Source organism: Microtus oregoni, unplaced genomic scaffold (assembly GCF_018167655.1).
Source record: "Microtus oregoni isolate MIOR12 unplaced genomic scaffold, Mior012 000092F_000, whole genome shotgun sequence".
NCBI classification, from domain to species: domain Eukaryota; kingdom Metazoa; phylum Chordata; class Mammalia; order Rodentia; family Cricetidae; genus Microtus; species Microtus oregoni.
In genome coordinates, this window is record NW_024544601.1 from 310,234 (window position 1) to 334,403 (window position 24,170).

The 24,170-nt window shown below is 44.6% G+C and overlaps 1 protein-coding gene across 1 annotated transcript; it reads right to left on the reverse strand.

Moving 5' to 3' along the window:
- Nucleotides 1-91: 91 nt before the first annotated feature.
- Nucleotides 92-23,607, reverse strand: Tbc1d25 (TBC1 domain family member 25). Its single transcript, XM_041644177.1, has 6 exons — nt 23,477-23,607; nt 21,609-21,718; nt 19,711-19,865; nt 2,624-2,751; nt 2,296-2,484; nt 92-2,051 (listed from the first exon to the last, which is right to left on the reverse strand). The coding sequence occupies exons 1-6, from the start codon at nt 23,597-23,599 to the stop codon at nt 690-692; spliced, it is 2,067 nt and encodes a 688-aa protein (XP_041500111.1). The 5' UTR covers nt 23,600-23,607; the 3' UTR covers nt 92-689.
- Between the last annotated feature and the right edge of the window lie 563 nt (nt 23,608-24,170).

The following is a 24,170-nucleotide window of genomic DNA, read 5'->3' on the forward strand; positions in this document are numbered from 1 at the left end:
GACCCCATTACAGATGGTTGTGAGCCACCACGTGGTTGCTGGGAATTGAACTCAGGAGCAGGCAATGCTCTTAACCTCTGAGCCATCTCTCAGCACGAACCTCTAGCAGGAACCCTGCCCCCCCCCCTTTTTTTAAACCTTGCCTCTTTTTAAGCTAGAAACTCTCTCTTCCTCATCTTTTTGTGCCTGGTCCTGAAATAACATTCACAGATATCAAATCGACCTTTATATTCTAGATAGGCAGATATACCCCCAAAACCAACCAAGCAATCAAACAAACATAGATTTAGCCTTTTCTAGAGCAGTCCCTGGGCCAGGTTCACCAATACCTGGTTTTCACTAGCTACTCCCCTGTGCCAGAGAAAGCAGGAGCCGCTCTAAATCAATTGAGTTATTTCAGTCCCATCAACCAAAGAGCCCACAGTAACTTCTATAATATCCAGGAAGTAGAAAAATACACGTGCCACAGTGATCTTTGTGTGTGTAGAGTTTAGAAACAACAACAAATGCAGAAGAGGCCATAGCCTCCGTGGGCAGTGCCAACACTGAGCCACACACACTCAAACCCAGTGAGAGGGCCCCAGGCTCCAACATGTCTGGGGATGGTAGGCAGGGAATAATTCCCTGTGTAGACCCTCATGACAAAAGAATGGAGTACCATTGGGGTTGGAAAGCTGGAAGGATTACAATCAAGATGGAGCTGTGGCCTCAGCCCCCTCTTCAGAGTCCCACACTTCAGACTGCAAATAATCAGCAAAGAGAGCCTTGGCCCTGCGCAAGACACGCCCTAGATGGTGTTTCCGCACCAGGCGGTCAAAATGCATGGCTAGCTCATTGTAATCTAGCCCATTGCGCATGATGTGGTCACGGTGCTCCAGCAAGATAGCCAGGCAGAGGAAGAGCATGAATGGGTTCCCTCGGCCAAACTCCTGGGGTGGGGGAAGGCCCATTGGAGGTGGGGGTGGTGGGGATTTCCCAGGATCTCTGAGAGATCCTACATCTTGCATCAAGGGGGATCCTACAGCTATGTCACCAGAAGGAGAAGCCTCCTGTGTAGATGGAGGAGATGAAGAAGATGGGGAATCAGGCCGAGAAGAAGAGGAGAGGAGTGGGTCTGGGGAGTTTAACAAGGGCTCAGAGAGGGACTTAGAGCTAATGAGGGTAGCTGGGTGGGCTAGTTGGACTAGAAAGTCCTTCCTGGGGCCCATGTTATCCCTGAGTTGCTGGAGACCATCCAGACTGGCTTGTCTCAGGAGACGTCCCCCACCACTCGGTCCCTGGCTAGATGTGGCTAAGTGGACAACAGCATCTTCAAAAGCACTGCTTCCTCCACCAGCAGGCCTCAGCATGTGCCTCTGACGTACTGGCCGTCCCCTGTGGCTACCAAAGCCAGTGTCTGCCACTTGGCTTGGAGGTCCAACAAGTTCGACTTCATGTTCAGGAGGGTCAGGGGGCAGTGAACTCCAGGTGACCTCTAGCATTCGGAGAGCATCATCAAAGGCAAATTCGCGCTTAAGCTCCAGCAGCAACCAGCGGTAACAGAAAAAAAGGTCATCAGCTCCTGCTTCTTGTAGGTACTGGTAGAAGTCTGGGTCAGCATGTCTCAATAGCAGCTTGAGGTGGGCAAACTTGGTGGCCATGGCACGACCATCAGGATGGAAGTTGGCAGCCAGGCGCTTCATGATGCCACAAAAGCATACAAAAGCATGCCCTTCATGGTCCATGACAGCAAGGATGGGTGATGCCAGGTCACTCATGCCCTGGCAGTATGATACCTGTGGATGGGTAACAGCATAGGTAGTAAGCAGGTCATGTAGGGCCCGTAGGTGTGGGCCATCCTCAGGCCCTGCATAGTAGGGATGGGCTCTGTCTGTGCGAAGCACGTCCTTGAGGACTGTGCTGCGGATGAATTCCAGGTCCTCAGGGTTCACTCGCTGGGCCCACTCGCTTTTGAGCTGCTCGTACTCGCGACTCTTCCGTTTCATGTAGTCCATCCTCTCACGGCCTGTCAGTCCATCTGGGTACACATTCAGGAGGTACCGCCACACCACCTAGCCAGAAACAAAAGGAGATGAGGCTGAGCTTCAACTAGGGATCTGCCATACCCATGTCTTTAGTCACCATCCACCCTGTCTCTCATGGCCTCTGTCCTTGTGGTAGTCTGTCTTCCTGCCACTGACCTACCTGAAATAGAACCTCTGTCCTTGGACTCTCTCTACCCTACCTATGACAGTGTGTTCCACTGAATGTCTCTCATGAGCCACCACAGAGTGATGAGTGACCAAGGGGGCTCACTTTTCGAAGGGAAGGCTCCACACCACCATGATAGATCCGCAAACGCAATTCTTCAGGACGGGAGAGCTGGCCTTCGTGATTCAGGTATGTGTGAAACTCAGCATCGCTCAGAGGGGGCTTGAAAGGCTTGACATCTTCCCCATATGACCAACTCAGCACCTGCTGGACCTTAGACAATGTACGGCCCACCTGGCAAGGAAGGAAGAAAAGAAGCTACAGGTCTCTGTGCAGGTTAGGGCAAATGCCAACCAGCACACTCTGGAATAGGAGTCCCAGATGGGCTTTTCCCTCCAACCCCAGCTGGGGCCCCCCAGTCTCCTGAAATCACCTGAGACAGGATGGATTGTGTAAAAGGCAAGGCAGCTGTCGTCAGTGAGGAACGCTTCTCAGCCAGTAGGATATCGGATCCAATGACATCTTTGGGGCTAATTATGTCCCAGTCCTCCAGCAATGGGCCTGAGCACACAGAGTGAAGCACTATAAGAACAGGTATGTGAACCCAGATCACAGGGCTGGGTTCCTCTAAAGCCTAGCTACATGCCGGCTAATAAACGATGTCTATTCCCTCTTCTCTGTATCATCCAAATAATGTTAAAAAAATCAGCTATGAATAGTTCTTACATGAGAAATGTTTCACAAAATGGCAGGGAAGCCTTTAATATTTCAATGATTTGAGTAATATTTATTGCAAGGCACTGAAGCAACAGATTAACCTTAAGAAAAAATAATATCTATTGAGCCTGGGAGTGCAGGTCTGTAATCTCGGTTACTCTGGAGGCTGAGGTAGGAAGATGGAGAGTTCAAGGCCAGTGCTTGGGCTAGGAGATTCTATCTCATTTTTAAAAAATACTTGACAGCCTGGTGGTGCATGCCTTTAATCCCAGCACTTGGAAGGTGGATCTCTGTGAGTTTGAGGCCAGCCTGGTCTACAAAGCACATTCCAGGACAGCCAGAGCTACATAGTAAGACCTTGTCTCAAAACAAAATAAATAAATAAACCTGGTGGTCAGTGAGAGGGCTCAGTGAGTAAAGGCACATGCCACCAAGTCTGATAACCCAAGTTCAATGCCATGATGGAGGTTGTCCTCTGACCTTCAGATACTCAGTTCTATGGAAATACTAGCTAGTATTCTTTTTAAAATATATTTATTTGTGCGTGTGGATGGGATAGTCCTGGAAAATCAAACCCAGGGCATCACATGTTCTATGCAGTGCTCTACTGCTGAGCTACATCATGAGACCTCTTTAAAAAACCTTTTTTTGAAACAGTATCTCATTAAGTTACCCAGGCTGTTCCTGAACTTATTCTAGTCCAGGCAGGCCTTGAACCAACTTATGCCTTAGCTTCCCCAATACCTAGAATTAAAGGACTATAGGTGTGGCCACCCCTCTTGGATTTATTTATTTTTGATGAGGAAATAGGTCTATAGATACTTGTTCAAGGTCCCATACCTAGTGAAAGAAAGAAGTGGAATATGAAGCCCAGGCCCAAAGTAATGTGGGATTCCCCTCTGTATGCTGTGAATACCATTGCTTAATAAAGAATCTGTCTTGGACCTCGCAGGGCAGAATAGCTGGGAGAAAGAAGGCAGAGTCAGAGAGAAGCCTTGTAGCCCCACCAGAGACAGACGCCAGATAGAACCTTGCGAGTAAGTCACAGTCATGTGGTAATACACAGATGAATAGAAATGGGTTAAATTAAGATGTAAGAGCTAACCAATAAAAAGCAAGAGCTAATAGGCCAAGCAGTGACTTATTAATACAGTTTCTGTGTGGTTATTTTGGGGCTGAGCAGCTGGGAACAAACAAGCAGTCTCCTTACAACACCAAAGTCTGAGAGCATACACTCCAGATCTTATATCAATGATAGTTCTCGCCACCAAAATGATAGAAGGTGCTATTACCATTCCAGTTTAACAGAAAATGACCAAAAAGGTTTGGAACAACTAGTGATCAAGATTCTATAGCTGGGAAATGGTAGGTTCCTATTTCTAGGATCATAGCCTCATTAACCTTACCCCATAGCCTAGACATATCTTAGAAAAAGTGTTAGTGGAGAAGGATGTTGTATATGTTTGACAAAGGAAACCATTCTATGCTTGACCGTAGCCACTCCTGGTCCATGACATCAGCAGAGATTTCTTACTTTTCTGTTTCTATCTTTATTTCCCCTTGCAGTTTTGTTCACTGTAGTTTCCTTTCTTATCTTCTAATATTTTTTACAGTTTCATATGGAATATTTTAAATTTTATTTATTTATTTAATGTGCATTGGTGTTTTGCCGTGGGTGTCAGGTCCCCTGGAACTGGAATTACAGACAGTTGTGAGCTGCCATCTAGGCGCTGGGAATCGAACCTGAGTCTTTTGGAAGAACAGCAGTGTTCTTAACCTCTGAGCCATCTCTACATTAGGCCCCCTTTTCCTTTTCTTTCTTTCTTTCTTTCTTTTTTTTTTTTTTTTTTTTTTTTTTGGTTTTTCGAGACAGGGTTTCTCTGTGGCTTTGGAGCCTGTCCTGGAACTAGCTCTTGTAGACCAGGCTAGTCTCGAACTCAAAGAGATCCGCCTGCCTCTGCTTCCCAAGTGCTGGGATCCCCTTTTTCTTTTTTAAATTAAGTTTTCTAAGTTAACACACAAAGTAATGGGCTTCATTATGACATTTCCATAAACAGATTATGAAAATACTTTCTTCTTATTCCTCCCCCTTCCCGCTGCCCTCCCCTATCCCCAGCCTCCTCTTGCTGGTCTCCTGTTTCCATGTCACATGTATTCTATTATCCTCCCCATTCCCTTAAGAGCTCTTCCTCATCTCTCTGCTCACTTCAGATACGATGTGGCTACAGCAGCAATTGTCACCTGTGGGCTAAGTTCAAGAATCCTTTTTTTTTTTTTGGGCTGGAGAGATGGCTCAGAGGTTAAGAGCATTGCCTGCTCTTCCAAAGGTCCTGAGTTCAATTCCCAGCAACCACATGGTGGCTCACAACCATCTGTAATGGGGTCTGGTGCCCTCTTCTGGCCTGCAGACATACACACAGACAGAATATTGTATACATAATAAATAAATAAATAAATAAATATTAAAAAAAACCCTGTGTCATCAAGCCTGACCTTTTAAAAAAAAAAAGAATCCTTTTTTTTGTTTTGTTTTTTCGAGACAGGGTTTCTCTATATAGCTTTGGATCCTGTCCTGGAACTCGCTCTGCAGACTGACCAGGCTGGCCTCGAACTCACAGAGATCTATCTGCTTCTGCTTCCCAAGTACTGGGATTAAAGGCATGTGCCACCACCACCTGGCTCAAAAATCCTTTTTTAAATTTAAAATTAAAAACAGTATTTTTATGTGTATGGGTTTTTGCCTGCATGTATATCTGTGTACCATATGCATGCCTGGTGCCCAGGAAGGCCAGAAGAGGGCATCAAGATCTCTTGGAAAAAAAATAAAAATAAAAAAATAAATAAAATAAAAAGATCTCTTGGAACTAGAGTTACAGACAGTTGTGAGCTGCCACATGGATGCTTAGAATTGAACCTGTGTCTTCTGGAAGAGCAGCCAGCACTCTTAAACTGCTTTAGCGCCATAGAAGGCAGTCTTCAGCCCAGCAAGATTTTCTTTCACTTTTCCTTTGAATTATGTGTCTCTTTGGAGTATGTATCTTTTTGGAGGTATACACACATAAGTGTAGGTGCTTGCAGAATCAGAAGTCTTGGGGTCCCCTGGGGCTAGAGGTGGTGAGCCACTATATGTGGGTGCTGGGAACTGAACGCAGGAAGAAAAGCAAGCACTTTTTTTATTTTTTTGGTTTTTCGAGACAGGGTTTCTCTGTAGCTTTGGTGCCTGTCCTGGAACTAGCTCTTGTAGACCAGGCTGGCCTCGAACTCACAGAGATCCGCCTGCCTCTGCCTCCCGAGTGCTGGGATTAAAGGCGTGCGCCACCACCGCCCGGCGCAAGCACTCTTTTTAAAAAGGATTTATTTTCTTTTGAATTCTATATATGTATGTGTACTTGCATTGGGGTATGTGCATGTAAAGTGGAGATACCCAAGGAATTCAGGAGGTCTCCTATCCCTTGGAGCTGGAATTATCAGTTGTGAGTCATCTGACAAGGGTGCTGGGAAACAAACTTGGGGCCTCTGGAAGAGCAATATGTTGGTCTTAACCAGTTAGTCATCTCTCTAGCCGCATTTTTAAAATTTAAAATTACGTTTATTGCCCAATGTGGTGGTGCATGCCTATATTCCCAGAACTCAGAAGGCAGAGGCATGTGGACCTCCAAGTTCAAGGCCAGCCTGGTCTACAGAGTGAGTTCCAGGACAGCCAGGGCTACATAAAGAAACCCTGTCTCAAAAACCAAAGGACAAAAAAGAATTGTACTAGCTATCAACTGACAGCACAGTATTGCAAAAGCTAACAACATCCAATGGTCAATTCCGTTATATGGATAATTCTATGAAGCATATAACTACATGAAACAAATCAACTACTATGTGTTTTTGTCACTGCCGTTTGCAGGTCAGTGGCACCCCTAAGTAGCATTTTCATGACTCATAGTCCTTTCTTCCACAGAGCTAAAGGAAAAAGTCACATCTAAAGCCACTGTCTCTGCATAAGTATCTCTGAGGGTACAAAACTAAGGGGCCACAAAGGAGAGGCAGAGAGCCCTTCCCAGTACAGCCATTCCCTTTTCCTTCAACTGTTCAATTGCCAGTAACCTTGACCTATCCCTGGCCCCTCCCATTCCCTCAGTCCCTAAGTCCCCAAGACCTGTGGCTTATATATGTAAAACACATTTCAACACCAACTCATTGTTCGTCCACCTTGTGACCCTCTGTGAGCCACCTACCCCAGACACCTCAGACTGCTACTTCCTAACCAGCTCCTTTTGTGTGCCTCACACCCCAACAGCTGCCAGGGTGGTCTTGCTAAAACATTAAAACACTTTCCAGGGCTGGAGAGATGGCTCAGCAGTTAAGGGCATTGCCTGCTCTTCCAAAGGTCCTGAGTTCAATTCCCAGCAACCACATGATGGCTCACAACCATCTGTAATGAGATCTGGTGCCCTCTTCTGGCATACACACACACAGAATATTGTATACATAATAAATAAGTAAATAAATATTTTTTAAAAAAAAGGGGGGGGCAGGGTTCGTGCTAGACATGGTGACACACGCCTTTAACACTTTCCAGGTGAGATGAAGGCTATACTACTTACCAAGTTAAGAAACTACTGTAAAATAGAATTAAGGTTACAGGCCAGGTAGTGGTGGTGCACGCCTTTAATCCCAGCACTTGGGAGGCAAAGGCAGGTGGATCTCTGTGAGTTCGAGGACAGCCTGGTCTACAGAGTGAGTTCCAGGACAGGCTCCAAAGCTACAGAGAAACCCTGCCTTGGAAAACAAACAAACAAACAAAGAATTAAGGTTACACGATTTTGGCAAAAATGTAAAAAGACCTGGAACTCAAGCTTGGGAGATCCAATATGCAAATACCAAAAAAATGAAGAGAATAAAAGATCAGGTGAAGATCTTAGAATTAAACAGGCAACAAGTATAATGTAAATTTTCTGAAGTAAAGAAATGACTCAGCCGGGCGGTGGTGGCGCATGCCTTTAATCCCAGCACTCGGGAGGCAGAGGCAGGCGGATCTCTGTGAGTTCGAGACCAGCCTGGTCTACAAGAGCTAGTTCCAGGACAGGCCCCAGAACCACAGAGAAACCCTGTCTCGAAAAACCAAAAAAAAAAAAAAAAAAAAAGACTCACCAAGGGGCTGGAGAGATGGCTCAGTGGTTAAGAGCACTAGCTGCCATTCCAGAGGACCGGGGTTCAATTCCCAGCACCCATATGGCAATTCACAACCATCTGTAACTCCAATTCCAAGTAATCGGATCCCTTCTTCTGGTTTCTTTTTTCTTTTTTTCTTTCTTTTTTTTTTTTTTTTTTTTTTGGTTTTTTGAGACAGGGTTTCTCTGTGGCTTTGGAGCCTGTCCTGGAACTAGCTCTCTAGACCAGGCTGGTCTCGAACTCACAGAGATCCGCCTACCTCTGCCTCACGAGTGCTGGGATTAAAGGCGTACGCCACCATCGCCCGGCCCTTCTTCTGGTTTCTACAGGCACTGTACACATATGGTGCACAGATATATGCAGTCAAAACACCCATACACATAAAATAAATCTCAAAAAAGTTAAACAAAACTTCAGATCATTTTAGGCTAGGTGTGGTGGCATATACCTTTAATCTCTGCACTTAGGAGACAGAGGCAGGCAGATTGCCGAGTTTGAGGCCAGTCTGGTCTACATAGTGAGGACAACCAGGGCTGCGGCCCTGGCTGGTTTCAAACTTGCTATATACACTAGGCTGGCCTCAAACTCACAAAGGCTGCCTGGTTCTGCCTCCTCAGTGCTGGGATTATAGACATGTACCATCAAGCCAGGCATATTATACTATACTTATCATTAAAGTGTACTTCTATTTATTTAAAAATCAAAGTTTAGCAACCACCATGCATGATAGCACATATCTATAATCACAATACTCAGGAGATTGAAGCCAGATGACTGCTTTGAGTTTGAGGTTAGCCTGGCTACACAGTGAATTAAAAGCCAGTCGGCCTAAGATATGGCAAAACCCTGTTTCAAAACAACAAATAGAAATTCACTGTCAAACATCTAAAAATGCATAAATATTGGGGCTGGAGAGATGGCTCAGTGGTTAAGAGCACTTGTAAAGGACCTAGGATTCAGTTCTCTGCCTCCATGTGGTGGTTTACACCTGCCTAAAACTTTAGTTTTAGAGAATCCAATGTCCTCTTCTGGCTTCCTTGGATGCCAGGCATGTGCATGGTTCACATACATACATGTAAGAATACATGCACGGGCTGGGCAGTGGTGGTGCACACTTTTAATCCCAGCACTCAGAATGCAGAGGCAGACGGATCTCTGTGAGTTCGAGGCCAGCTTGGTCTTCAAGAGCTAGTTCCAGGACAGGCTCCAAAGCTACAGAGAAACCCTGTCTTGAAAAACCTTAAAAAAACCCACATGCATGTAAAATTAAAACAAATCTTTAAAAATGCATCCATTAAGATGGGTGTAGTGCCGGGCGGTGGTGGTGCACACCTTTAATCCCAGCACTCAGGAAGCAGAGGCCAGCAGAGGCCAGCAGAGGCCAGCAGTTCTCTGTGGGTTTGAGGCCAGCCTGGTCTACAGAGTGAGTTCCAGGATAGTCAGGGCTACACAGAGAAACCCTGTCTCAAAAAAACAAACAAAAAAAAAAGATGGGAATAATAGTGGCCGCCTTTAATCCCAGCATTTGATAGGGGGCAGAGCCAGGTGTATCTCAGTGAGTCTTGGGCCAGCCTGGTCTATATAGTGAAGCCAGCCAGGAATACATAAAGAGACCCTGTCTCAAAAACAAACAAAACCAAAATGTGAGTCTTTTTTTTAAATATCCATTGATGTTTTTTCCCTTTTTTATTGATATTTATTGAGCTCTACATTTTTCTCTGCTCCCCTTCCTGCCTCTCCCCTCCTCCCTTCAACCCTCCCCACCTTGATGTTTTTCCATGGGTATTAGGTACCCTGGAACTGAAGTTGTGAGCTGCCATGTGGTTGCTGGGAATTGAACCAAGATCCTCTGGAAGAGCAGCCAGTGCTCTTAACTGCAGAGCCATCTCTACAGACTCTTAATACTTTCCTTTTTAAGTTACCTTAGTTATGGCATCTTATCACAATAACAGAAAAATGACTCATAGAGACCCTAAAAAAAAGTGGTGGATAGGTGGCTCAGAAGTAGAGTGCTTGCCTAGCATATACAAAGCCCTGGGTTCAACGCTTTAAAAAAGTTATACCTAAAACCAACTAAGAAAGCTGACAATTCTGGAGAGACAGCTCAGTGGTTAATAGAACTTGGTGCTCTTGCAGAGAACCTGGGTTCAGGTCCCAGCACCCACATTAGGCGGCTTATAACCACCTATAATTCCAGTTCCAGGGTCATGTTCCAGTCATCCCAGATACCTGCATGCACATGGTATACATACACACATACACTCAAGCACATATACAGTCACATAAAATAATAAATATTTTGGAGGGTTTTTTTTTTCAGACAGGGTTTCTTTGTGTAGTCCTGGTAGTCCTAGAACTCACTCTGTAGACTAGGCTGGCCTCAAACTCACAGAGATTCGCCTGCCTCTGCCTCCTGAGTGCTGGGATTAAAGAGATGCACTACCACCACCTGACTTATAAAATAATAAATATTTTAAAATATTATATATTATATATTTTTAAATATTTAAAAATAAAAGACTTAAAATTAAGCTGGTTGCAAAACTCAAGTCCAAGTTGATCAAAGACCTCAACATAAATCCAGATACACTGAAACTGATAGAAGTAGGAATAGCCTTGAACACACTGGCATGGGAGACAACATCCTGAACAGAGCATCAATAGCACAGGCACTAAAACTAACAATTAATAAATGGACATCCTGAAACTGAGAAGCTTCTGTAAAGCAAAGGACACAGTCATAAGACAAAAACGACAGCCTACAGAATGGGAAAAAAATCTTCACCAACCCCACATCCGACAGAGGGCTGAGCTCCAAAATATATAAAGAACTCAGGAAACTAGACATCAACAAATCAAATAATCCAATTAAAAATGGGGTACAGATCTAAACAGAATTCTCAACAGAAGATTCTCAATTGTCCCCTTCCTTTTACCTCCCACCCCCATGCTCCCAATTTTGTCAGGTGATCTTGTCTGCTTCCAATTTTTAGGTGGATCTATATAAGTTTTTCTTTGGGTTCACCTTATTACTTAGCTTCTCTAGGATCAAGAACTATAGGCTCAATGTCCTTTGTTTATGGCTAGAATTCACTAATGAGTGAGTACATACCAGATTCATATTTTTGGGTCTGGGTTATCTCACTCAGGATAGTGTTTTCTATTTCCATCCATTTGCATGCAAAATTCAAGATATCATTGTTTTTTACCGCTGAGTAGTACTCTAATGTGTAGATGTGCCACACTTTCTTTATCCATTCTTCCATTGAGGGACATCTAGGTTGTTTCCAGGTTCTGGCTATTACAAATAATGCTGCTATGAACATAGTTGAACAAAGGCTTTTGTAGTATGATTGAGCATCTTTTGGGTATATTCCCAAGAGTGGTATGGCTGGATCCTGAGGTAGGTTGACTCCCAATTTTCTGAGAAACCACCACACTGATTTCCAAAGTAGTTACACGTTTGCATTCCCACCAGCAATGGATGAGTGTTCCCCTTACTCCATATCCTCTCCAGCATAAACTATCATTAGTGTTTTTGATCTTAGTCATTCTGACAGGTGTAAGATGGTATTTCAAAGTTGTTTTGGGGCTGGAGAGATGGCTCAGAAGTTAAGAGCATTGCTCGCTCTTCCAAAGGTCCTGAGTTCAATTCCCAGCAACCACATCGTGGCTCACAACCATCTGTAATGGGGTCTGGTGCCCTCTTCTGGCCTGCAGGCATACACACAGACAGAACATTGTATACATAATAAATGAATAAATAAAATGAATAAGGTTTTTAAAAATAAGTTATTAATCATAAAAAAAGGAAAAAAAAGTTGTTTTGATTTGCATTTCCCTGATAGCAAGGAAGTTGAACATGTCCTTAAGTATCTTTGGCCATTTGAAATTCTTCTGTTGAGAATTCTCTGTTTAGTTCAGTACCCTATTTTTTAATATTTATTTATTTATTATATATACAATATTCTGTCTGTATGTCTGCAGGCCAGAAGAGGGCACCAGACCTCCTTACAGATGGTTGTGAGCCACCATGTGGTTGCTGGGAATTGAACTCAGGACCTTTGGAAGAGCAGGCAATGCTCTTAACCACTGAGCCATCTCTCCAGCCCTCCATACCCCAATTTTTAATTGGGTTATTTAGAATTTTAATGTCTAATTTCTTGAGTTCTTTATATATTTTGGAGCACAATCCTTTGTCTGATGTGGGACTGGTGAAGATTTTCTCCCATTCAGTTGGTTGTCTTTTTGTCTTATTGACAGTGTCCTTTGCTTTACAGAAGCTTCTCAGTTTCAGGAGGAGAAAGGGAAGAGGAGAGGAGAAGGGGAGGGTTGGGGAGAGCTTGAGGGAATGGGATAGTTGAGGAGATGGAGGAAGGACAGATATGAGAGCAAGGAAAGAGATATTTTGATTGAGGAAGCCATTTGCAGTTAGCAAGAAACCTGGCTCTAGAAGAATTCCCAGAATCCACAAGAATGACCCCAGTGTTCTGCCTGCATGTATCCCTGCAGGCCAGAAGAGGGCACCAAATCTCATTACAGATGGTTGTAAGCCACCATGTGGTTGCTGGGAATTGAACTCAGTACCTTTGGAAGAACAGCAAAGCTCTTAGACACTGAACCATTTCTCCAGCCCATCTTAAATATCTTAATATCTTAAATATCACCATAGAACCTTTGTCTAACAACAGATGGAAACAGAGACAGAAACCCTCATAGGAGCACTGGACTGAGTTCCCAAGGTCCAGATAAAGAGGGGAAGGAGGGAGAGTATGAGCAAGGAAGTCAAGACCATGAGGGGTTGTTTCACCCACTGAGACAATGTGCCTGAGCTAATGGGAGCTCACCAACTCCAACTGGACTGGGAATGAACGAGCATGGGATCAAACTAGTCCCTCTGAATGTGGCTGACAGTTGGGGCAGACTGAGGGGCCAATGACAATGACACTGGGATTTGTCTCTACTGCATGTACTGGCTTTTTGGGACCCTATTCTCTTTGGATGAGTACCTTGCTCAACCTAGATGTAGTGGGGAGGGCCTTGGATTTTCCACAGGGCAGGGTGCCTTGCCTTCTCTTAAGATTGGACAGGGGTTGGGGGAAGGGTGTGTGGAGGGAGTGGAAGGGGAGTGGGAGGAGGGGAGGAACTGGGAATTTGCATTGGTATTTTTTAAAGCAATAAAATAATAATAATAATAATAATAATAATATTCTCAAATGGCCAAGAAATACGTAAAATGTTGAACATCCTTAGCTATCAGGGAAATGCAAATCAAAACAACTCAGATTCCATCTTACATCTATCAGAATGGCTAAGATCAAAAACACTGATGACAACTTATGCTGGAGAGGTTGTGGGGCAAGGGGAACACTCCTCCATTGCTGATAGAAGTGCAAATTTGTACAGCCCCTTTGGAAGTCAGAATGGCAGTTTCTCAGAAAACTGTTGAATCAATCTACCCCAAGACCTCGCTATACCACTCTTGGGCATATATCCAAAGGATGTTCAGTCATTCCACAAGGACACTTGCTTAATTGTGTTCACAGCAGCTTTATCTGTAATAAACAGAACCTGGAAACAACCTACATGTTTCCCAATCGAGGAATGGATAAGGAAAATGTGATACATTTACACAATGGAATATTACTCGGCTGTTAAAAACAATGACATCAGGAAATCTAAAGGGAAATGGAGGGAACTGGAAAAAAATCATCCTGAGTGAGGTAACCCAGACCCAGAAAGAAAAACATGGCATGTACTCACTCATAAGTGGATATCAGCTGTAAAGGATAACCTTGCTACAATCCACAGACCCAGAAAGGCTAGGAACAAGGAGGGCTCAATGGGGGACACCTGGATCTCCCTGGGAAGGGGAAATAGAAGAGATTTTGTGAGTGGACTGAGGGCAGGTGGGGATGGGAACATGAGTGATAGTGGGGGGTAGAGTACTGAAAGACACTACTGGAAAGGGGGTGCACTTCGGAGTCAGGTAAAAATCTGATACCAGGGAATCTCCCATGAAGCTACAAGGATAACACCAGCTTAGACTCCTAGCAATAGTGGGTAAGTAGCATGAACTGGCCATCTCCTGTGATCAGATTGGTGCCTAGCCTAATTGCCATCAGCGAAGCTTCATCCGGCAACGGATGGAAACAGAAGCCGATCTACAACCAAACATTAGGTGGAGTTCAGGAAAAATCCTGCAGAAGAGGGGGAGAAAGAATTGTAGGAGCTAGAGGGGTCAAGGACACCACAAGAAAACCCACAGAACCAACTAACCTGGGCTCATGGGGGCTCACAGAGAATGAACTAACAACCAGGGAGCCTGCATAGGACTGACCTAGGCCCTCTACATGCATGTTACAGTTGTGTAGCTTGGTCCTCTTGTGGGACTCCTAACAGCGGAAACAGGGGCTGTCTCTGACTCTTTTACAGGCTCTTGGAACCTTACTTCTCATACTGGGTGGCTTTGCCCAGCCTTAATACACGGAGAGGTGCTTAGCTTTACTACAACTTGATATGCCATGTTTTATTGATACTCATGGGAGACCTGTCTTTTCCTAAACAGCAACAGAGGAGGAGTGGATTGGCGGAACAAAGAGGGGTGGGAGCGAAGGGACTGGGAGGAGAGGAGGGAGGGAAAACTCAAGCTGGGACGTAAAACAAATAAACTCATATAAAAAATTAAGCTGTGTGGAGTGGCTCATGCTTGTGATCCTGGAACTTGGCAGGATGAAGTTAGGAAGACTATCACAAGTTTGAGGCCAGCATGGGGAACACATGGAATCCAAAGCTGGCAAAAGGTTTATAGTGAGAGCCCCCCTCAAATATCAAGCGGCTAGGGGTGGTGGTATACCTGACAAACAAACAGAAGGGCACAGCAACAACATGAATGGCACAGAGAGTCCACTCAGCCCAGTGTTGTGGCACACACCTATAATCCTGGTACTTGGCAGGTAGAGAAAAGAGAATCAGAAGTTCGAAGCCAGCTTAGGCTATTTGAGACCAAGAGAGGGAGCAGGGAAGGGGGGAAAAGAGAAAAGGAGAGGACAAAGAGGGGAGGGAGAGAAAGGAGCCAAGAAGGGAGAGGAAAACATATGAGCTATCAAGGCTAAAAGTAGTTGACAGGAAAAATATTCTATTATATACAGATAAACAATAGGAAAATTGAAAACACATTTAGAAACAGGCAAAGGATTTCTGTAAACACAAAACCTGACATGGACCAACATGAGGCTAGAAATAGTTTTTACATAATCCACCTTGGGTGAATGCACACACATTTCCTGCAGACACATCCAAGCTTTTCATTATGGGCTTCTGTCTGTGGTATTATATATGATACATACTACATTCTTCATTATAAAGTTGTCAAATTTGCCAAACCTTAAAGTAATATATACATCCAGTGCAATCCAACCTAATGTTCTAATGTTTTTCTCCTGAAACTGGATGAACTTATTTTAAGGTTCACAAGAACCAATTCATGTTTAAGAATAGCTAAGAAAAAGAACATCAGGAACTTGGCAAAAGCTTTTTTAAAATTAAAACTAACCACAAAATCACTGTCATTAAAAATAATAGTATTATCCCTGTGTGGTAGTACATGCTTTAAATTGCAGCTCTTGGGAGGAAGAGGCTGGTGGACCTCTGAGTTTGAGGCCAGCCAGGGCTACACAGTGAGACCTCATCTCAAATATATATATGGCTGGAGAGATGGCTCAATGGCTAAGACCACTTGCTTCTCCTTCTAGAGATCCTGGCTTCTATTCCCAGTGACCACACGGTGGTTCACAACCATCTGTAACTCCAATTCTAGGGGATCCCGATAACCTTTTCTGGCCTCCAAGGACACCAGGCATGTACACAATACACAGATATACATACAAAGACAAAATCCCCATTCCATACACATAAAAAATGAAAACATACACACGTAGTGTTAAATGTAGCACAAATGGAGTCAGCAGAATGCAAGAGGAAGTCCAGGACTAAATTTAAGTATATATGGGAACCCAATCTGTAAAAACAGTGGCATTTCAAATCAGTGTTGCTTTTTTTTATTTATTTAAAAATTATATATTTTTTTTCTTTTTTCGAGACAGGGTTTCTCTGTGGTTTTGGAGCCTGTCCTGGAACTAGCTCTTGTAGACCAGGCTGGTCTCGAACTCACAGAAATCCGCCTGCCTCTGCCTCCCGAGTGCTGGGATTAAAGGCGTGCGCCACCACCGCTCGGCAGTAAAAATTATATTTTATGTGTATGAGTGTTTGTGAACCACTTGCTTGCCTGGTGCCTGTGGAGGTCAGAAGAGAGCAATTGGAGCCCCTAGAACTGGAGTTATATAGATTGTTATGAGTGCTAGAACTGAACCCAGATTCTCTGCAACATCAGCAAATGCTCTTATCTGCTGAACTATCTCAGCGTGATTTTTTTTTAAAACAAGTGATGTTGGCATAATTGACTAAATTATTATTACTGATATTGTTATTATTTTATTGGCCATTCTACAGCTTGAACCTAGGGCATCAATATACTAAAAAAGCCCTCTACCACTGGGCATTATTTCTCCAACCTCTTTTTCATTTTCTGTTTTTTTAAAATTTATTTTATTATATTTATTTATGTGTGTGTTTGTGTGTATATATATGTGTGTGCATGCATGCGCACACAGAGCCAAGGAGGCTGGAAGAGAGCATCAACCCTTTGGAGCTGGAGTTACAGGCAGTTGTGAGCTGCTAGATTGGGGGTGCTGGGAACCAAACTCAGATCCTTCAAAAAAGATCAGTCTGAGTTCTTAACTGCTGAACCATCTTTCACAACCACACCTTTTCTTTCTTTTTAAAAAAATATTTATTTGCCAGGCAGTGGTGGTGCACGCCTTTTATCCTAGCACTCAGGAAGCAGAGGCAGGTGGATCTCTGTGAGTTTGAGGCCAGCCTGGTCTACAAGAGCTAGTTCCAGGACAGGCTCCAAAGCTATAGAAACCCTGTCTCATAACCTTGGCTATCCTGGAATTCTCTATGTAGATTAGGCTAGCCTCAGACTAATAGAGATCTGCCTGCCTTTGCCTCTTGAGTTCTGCAGTTAAAATTATGTCTCACCAGGCCTGGCCCTTGCCAGTCTAAACAAGTCTAAAAAAATCACAGAGTCAAATTGTTTGGGGAAAAAAAATCTCTGGAGCCAGATCATCAACTGCCCAAGTTTAAATCTTGGTCTTCCACCATCTATGTGACATGCCCAAATCTTATACCCTCCTAGGCGTGTTTCTTCATCTATTTTATGGAAAACTAATAATTTCTCTTTTTAAGAGACCAAGCTGGCCTTGAACTCACACACATCTGCCTTCTCTATTTCCCAAGTGCTGGGATTAAAGGCATGCGCCACCACCACCTAGCTAAGATTATCATGACAATTAAGTATATTCATTAAATGGCCCATTTAGCTATTTATGATTATTATGGTGTGAATAAAATGCCTCAGTCATCCCAAATGGGTACAAAAGTTCTCTAAGGCTACAAACTATATGACTTCATAACATTTTTATGACAAAAAAAACCTTGCTGAGTTGGCAAGATGGTACAGTGGGCAAAGGCTCCTGCTGCTAAGCCTAATGACCTGAGTGTGATCCCCAGGATTCACATGATAGGAGAGAACTGACTACCACAAGTTGTTCTCTGGCCAGGCGGTGGTGGCGCATGCCTTTAATCCCAGCACTCGGGAGACAGAGACAGGAGGATCTCTGTGAGTTTGAGGCCAGCCTGGTCTACAAGAGCTAGTTCCAGGACAGGAACCAAAAGCTATGGAGAAACCCTGTCTCGAAAAATCAAAAAACAAAAAAACAAGTTGTTCTCTGACCTCCACATATGTGCAAGTGTGCACATGCATAGACACATAGACACACACACACATCAAAATGTGATTTAAAAAGTTGCTGAGAAGCCGGGCGGTGGTGGCGCACGCCTTTAATCCCAGCACTCGGGAGGCAGAGGCAGGCGGATCTCTGTGAGTTCGAGGCCAGCCTGGTCTACAAGAGCTAGTTCCAGGACAGGAACCAAAAGCTATGGAGAAACCCTGTCTCGGAAAAAAAAAAAAAAAAAAAAAAAAAAACACTTGCTGAGTGTTGAATGTCGTTGGGTGTGGTGGCACACGCTTGTATTCCCAGTTATTAATAAGGCTGAGGTGGAAGAACTGGTAAGTTTTAGGTCAGCCTAGGAAACTTACTGAAACCTATTTTAAAATAAAAAAAGGTAATGTGCAGTTTGGTGGTATAACACCTGCCTAGCAAACATGGCCTGGCATTCAATTCTTAGTAACAAAAGAAACTAACAGCTGGGTGGTGGTGGCGCACACCTTTAATCCCAGCACTCAGGAGGCAGAGGCAGGCGGATCTCTGTGAGTTCTAGGCCAGCCTGGTCTACAAGAGCTAGTGCCAGGATTGGCTCCATAGCTACTGAGAAACCCTGTCTCGAAAAACCAAAAAAAAAAAAAAAAAAAAAAGAAAGAAAGAAAGAAAGAAAGAAAGAAAGAAAGACAAACTAACAACATGGCAACACAGGCAGGTCCTTTGGAAAAGCAGAGATGGGAGGATCGCTGTAAGTTTGATGCCAGCCACGGCCACATTTACATGGCAAGTTCTAGGCTATCCAGGGCTATATTCCATAATTAATTCAAAAAATTTCAAAACCAAAGCCAAATTCAAACCCATAATAATGTTAAAGACAGAATACACTGAGTGGTGCTGTAGAGATGGCTCAGAAGTAACTGGCTGCTTTTCTAGAGGACCAGGGTTTGATTTCCAGCATGCAGAAGGTGGCTCACAACCATCTGTAATTCCAGTTCAGGGGATCCTATGCCCTCTTGTGGCCTTCTCGGGTACCAACCATGCATGCAGTGCATAGACATATATGCAGGCAAAATATCCTATATGTAAACAAAACAAACAGACAACCCCCCCCCCCCACTACTAGCACCAAAAGACTACCAGAATGCACTGGAGCTGAAGTGTGGCTTCACGGCATCCATGGCACAGGGTTTGCCTAACGTGAGTGAGCAGGGCCTGTCTTTCATGTCTAGCACTGCAAAAAAGACAAGACTGCACAACACCCTGCACCTGCAGCCCCTCATCCAAAACCCATTAACTTTTTTTAAAATCACATTTGCTTTATTTCATTTCTTTTACATATAAACACATTTTTGTAAAATTATTTGGAGACACCATGCACTTCACTACTTCCTACTTAAATGGGATTTTCCCCAAGAGCATGAATATTTTTCTTCAACAGCCCTGAAAACATTACTGTGCCACCATGTTTTCAAATTAATTGCCAATATGATAATATAGGCTGAATATTCCTAATCTTCAAAACCCAAAACTTGAATTATTTTGTAGTAGTTTTGTTTTGAGATAGGGTTGCTTTTGTAGCTAAGGCTAGCCTTGAACTTGAGTTTTAAAATATCTAACTACCATCATTATAACAAACTTTTTGGGGTGTTAGTAATGATTGAACCCAGGTTTTCAGACATAATTTAAAAGAAATGAGTCCCTGTGGCCTGCCAGGAGTGTACTATAAGGGGTAGGATTATTATCTATGGGAAAAGCTGGATCTCAAGGTAGTAGTCCTCTGGCACTGGGTACTCACTGTCCTCTGAGGGCCGAATGTCTACGCGCAACTGCAGGTAAGGTTTGGAGGCAGTGGCGAAAGCTGTGCTGAGGTCCCAATCAGAAAGGAGAGAGAGGAAAGCTTCCTGTCCTAGCCGGTCACGCGCCAGGTAGCTGATGCCAAAGTTCTTCTTCCTGGACAAAGGATATGAAGGCTTGGGATCCCCAGTTCCCCAGCAACTTCAGGAACAGTTTACAAAACAAGGAAGGTAGTGTGAAAGGTACCGAAAACAGCTTCCTTCTATTTGCTGGGAACTATGCCAAGGGTTACAGGCAGCCTGAGGTTGTTAGGCCATTTCTACCCACTTTGTTACATGAACACAGAAACAGATCCGCACCTGCTTATATCTGGAGGGCACATTGAACACTGGTAAGATGCTGGTCCCCTCTGGGGATGCTAACAGTGCAGCTGGGGGTTAGAAGTGGGAAGAAAGCAGCCTTCTTACTACATTTAAAAAAAAGCAGTCTATATGTTTCTTATTTTTCACAACAGAATGTTAATGCACAAATGTACAATAAAACTAAGAATTTATTCTTCAGATACACCTGTGCAAATACAAAGAAGTATTTTGTGTGATGATCACTGTAAACCCAGAATCATCCTAAATATCCATCAACTTCATACTTTTTTTTCTTTTTTGATGTTTTGAGACATGGTTTCTCTGTGTAATGGCCGTGGCTGTCCTGGATCTTGATTTGTAGACTAGTCTGGCCTCAAATTCGCAGAGACCTGCCTGCCTCTGCTTCCTAGTGCTGGGATTAAAGGCATGGGCTACCATGCCCAGCTGAATTTCTTTTTTTTTAAAGATTTTTATTTATTATGTATACAGTGTTCTGTCTTCATATATGCCTACTTGCCAGAGAGGGCACCAGATCTCATTACAGATGGTTGTGAGCCACCATGTGGTTGCTGGGAATTGAACTCAGGACCTCAGGAAGAGCAGTCAGTGCCCTTAACCTCTGAGCCATCTCTCCAGCCCCCCTGAATTTCATACTATTTAAATTTGTTACCACAGGGCTGGAGAGATGGCTTAGTGGTAAAGAACACTGGCTGCTCTTCCAGAGGACCCAGGTTCAATTCCCAGCATCCGCAAGGCAGCTCATAGCTGCCTGTAACTCCAGGTCCAGGGGATCCGACACCCTCACACCAATGCACATAAAATAAATAAGTTAAATAAATTTTAAAAATTGTTAGCACAATCATATATTCCTCCAGAATAACCTACCACAACAAAATAAACATCACATCTGCTCCTATGAGATACGAACTCTCAGCTACCAGACTGACAAATTTTATAATGTCTTATAATAACCACTGTTTGGGAGGGCATGAAGAAAACAACTTTATTATTTTCTTTCTTCCTTTTGAGATAGTTTCATTATGTAGCCTAGACTGGCCTTGATTCTCCTGTCTCAGCCTTCAGAGTACTGTGATCACAGGTACGTATCACCATGGTTGGTGAAACAAACCTTACTTTTTTTTTTGAGAGAATGTCTCTCTGTGTATCCCTGGCTGTCTTGGAACTCACCACGTATAGCAGGCTGGTCTTGAATTGTCAGAGATCTGCCTGTCTTTGCCTCCAGAGTGCTAGGACTAAAGGTGTGGACCACCACATTTAGGAAAAATATTTTCTATACTGCTGCTGAGGCTGAACTGGTAAAACGTGTCTGGAGAACCATTTTGGAAACATTCCCTGAAAGTTTTAAAAACACACGCCCTGTAGCCCAAAATACTTCCGCTAGTTTATCTTATGACATTTCCCCAATACTCCCAGCAAGATACATATACTCATCGTGGAATTATTTGAAAAAAACCAAACCCACAAAAGACAGACAGTTGCCGTTGAGATGAGCAGCCTGCTTCATCTGCCCACTCACCCGTTCAAGTCAAAGGCGCGGATGAGGATGTGCTGCAGCACGTCCAGTGAGGTGATCTGAGGATCTACAGCAAAAGAGCGGAACTCAGGTGACAAGAAGCTCTCACATTTCTGGGGAAAGAAGACAAGGAAGGGGTAGGCCATGAGGGGCCACAGCACCATTCAGAAGAGTGGGTGAGGTACAGAGTGGCAGAAAACAGGGACCAAATTTAGATGGGATGCTCTTGGCCATAGTGGAGACTCTTGTTTTTGTTCTTAAGGGGAAGGCACAGGCAGTTTCTGGGCAAAGAAAGAATGGATGTGTCCTTAGAATTTTAAGGCAGTGGTGGCACACACCTTTAATCCCAGCACTCAGGAGGCAGAGACAGGTGAATCTCTGTGAGTTCGAGGCCAGCCTGGTCTACAGAGTGAGTTCCAGGACAGGCTCCAAAGCTACAAAGAAACCCTGTCTCAAAATTCCCCCATCCCCAAAAAAGACAGGAACAGACAAGCAGGAACAAAGCTCCCGCAATAGTCCAGGTGTCCAATCCTTCAAGAGTCCCTTAACTATGGTTGCCAGAATCACCATGTCCAGTCTCACCACAACAAAATCAGTCTCCTATACTGCAATCAATCTAGCAAATCTACCTCTAACACCCCCATGGTTAAATGTTTTTCAAGAGCTTCCAGGCAGTGGTAGCGCACACCTTTAATCCAAGCACCCAGGGAGGCAGAGGCAGGCTGATCTCTGTGAGTTCAAGGCCAGGCTGGTCTACAGAGTGAGTTCCAGAACAGCCAGGGATATACAGAGAAACCCTGTCTCGAAAAACAAAAACAGAAACAAAAGTTTTCAACAGCAAACCTGGGGTCCCAACATAGTCCTCTCTCCACTCAGATTTATTTTGAACTTTATGCTCTAGTAGTAGCAAACTGTTGGGAGTTACCTTGACTACATTCTTCCTCCAGCCCTTTGTGTGTGCTTATCTCCCTTGCTGTGAACATCCTTCCCACTACTTCATCTGGCTCACTCACTACATCTTTGCCTATTATGCGGAAGTGATCTGTTGACTTTTTCATCACTGCCAGTGCCACCACTCCAGTGTGAGCTTGCTCGAATTATTGCAACAAGTTCCTTCCTCAGAGTATGCTGTCCACCTACCTGCCCTTCTCTCTCCCGACTGTCCTATCACTTTGCCCTCAGTCCTCCTTCTCCAACAATATGGGAACCCACAGGAACAGACCAAACTAGTCTCCACCTCCTAGCCTTTTCTCTTACTGTCTCTTCTACCTAGAACTCTTCACCCACTTTAAATATACATAGGTGACTCTTTTATTCAGGTCTCTGTGACTTCAATCCCTTTTGAGGAATTTTCCTACACGACTTTGTGTAAAGAACTCCCTAGAATCTAACTTTTCCTATTATGTTCTCAAGATACTCACCAGTGTCCAAAACATATCACTGAACTGTTTTTGCCCCCCCCCCCCCCAGCACGTGGGCTCAGGGGTGGGGACATGCACGAAAGTGCACTGTCCAAAATGTTGACTGACTTTAGGACTCCCTCTTCTGACAGCAACAGCACCTCCTTCATTCCTCTGGACTCCAGAGGCCCCTCCTCGAACCCTCCAACCAACCTCTCTACCGTAGACTCCACCCCTCCACTTAGCAGCCCTTTCCCCTCTATTTCCAGTTACACACCCAAGGATATGTCCCCAAGACCCATGTCTTCATTCTCCCATTATTCTGCTCTCAAACCTCCCCCCTCCCCCCCCCCCCCCCCGTCTCCCAGTAACGCCCCAGATTTCAGGTCCTGCCCTCTATCCTATGGCAGCCACCATCTTTTCGCCTATTGGGTGCCCCGGGCAGGCTGGCCGACCAGCCACCAGCCTCACCTTGACTCGGACCCGTACCACCTCTCGCTCCTCCTCCTCTGCCGCCGCTGCCGCCTGGGCACCCCCGACGGGCGAGGGCGCTGCAGAGCAAGCCAAGTCCGAGGCTGCGGAAGGTGTTGCCATCCCGCCGGTAACTGTCGTCTCTGTCTCCGTGACAGTTGACAGTTGCCCCCTACCCTAACGAACACCCTACAGTGCGGGCGCCCGCGGCCCCACCTTGCACCAGAGCGCAGGCGCACAGGGTTCTGAACCCTGCCCCTCCTCCTGGCCTGGAGGTCGCCTCTGAGCATGCGCCTAGAGGGCTCCTGCCAGGAACCCCGCCCCCCAAAGTCGTGAATTTAGCGTTTTTTTGCCTGTGAGGTAGTGCCTGCTTAGGTCCCGCCTGTCCTGGTCCCGTGGCGCTGTTGTTTTGGCAGTCTACTTCCGGATTCACGAACCGGCGACGGGTTCAAGAAAGAAAAGAGGGCGGGGAGGAAGCCACAGCGTGGTGATGTCAACGCTCCAGAACCCGCTTAGAGTTGCCACGTGCCTCGGGTAACAGATGATGTCATCGGTTTCAAAAACTTCCCTTCAAATGGATCCCCTGAAAAGTGTGTGTGTGTGGGGATCTTCAAGATTTTTGTATTTAGTTCTTTTGTTTGTTTTTACTGAATCTTGCTCATTTTCCCGGGTTAATTCGAACTTAAGGGTTTTT

What these genes read in the sequence shown, in the direction of transcription:
- Tbc1d25 (XM_041644177.1), bottom strand. Translation starts at nt 23,599, where the DNA reads ATGGCAACACCTTCCGCAGCCTCGGACTTGGCTTGCTCTGCAGCGCCC. An exon ending in CACAATCCATCCTGTCTCAG is followed by an intron (nt 2,485 to 2,623) that starts GTGATTTCAGGA and finishes CTTCCTTGCCAG; the next exon opens with GTGGGCCGTACATTGTCTAA. An exon ending in TGGAGCCTTCCCTTCGAAAA is followed by an intron (nt 2,052 to 2,295) that starts GTGAGCCCCCTT and finishes GTTTCTGGCTAG; the next exon opens with GTGGTGTGGCGGTACCTCCT.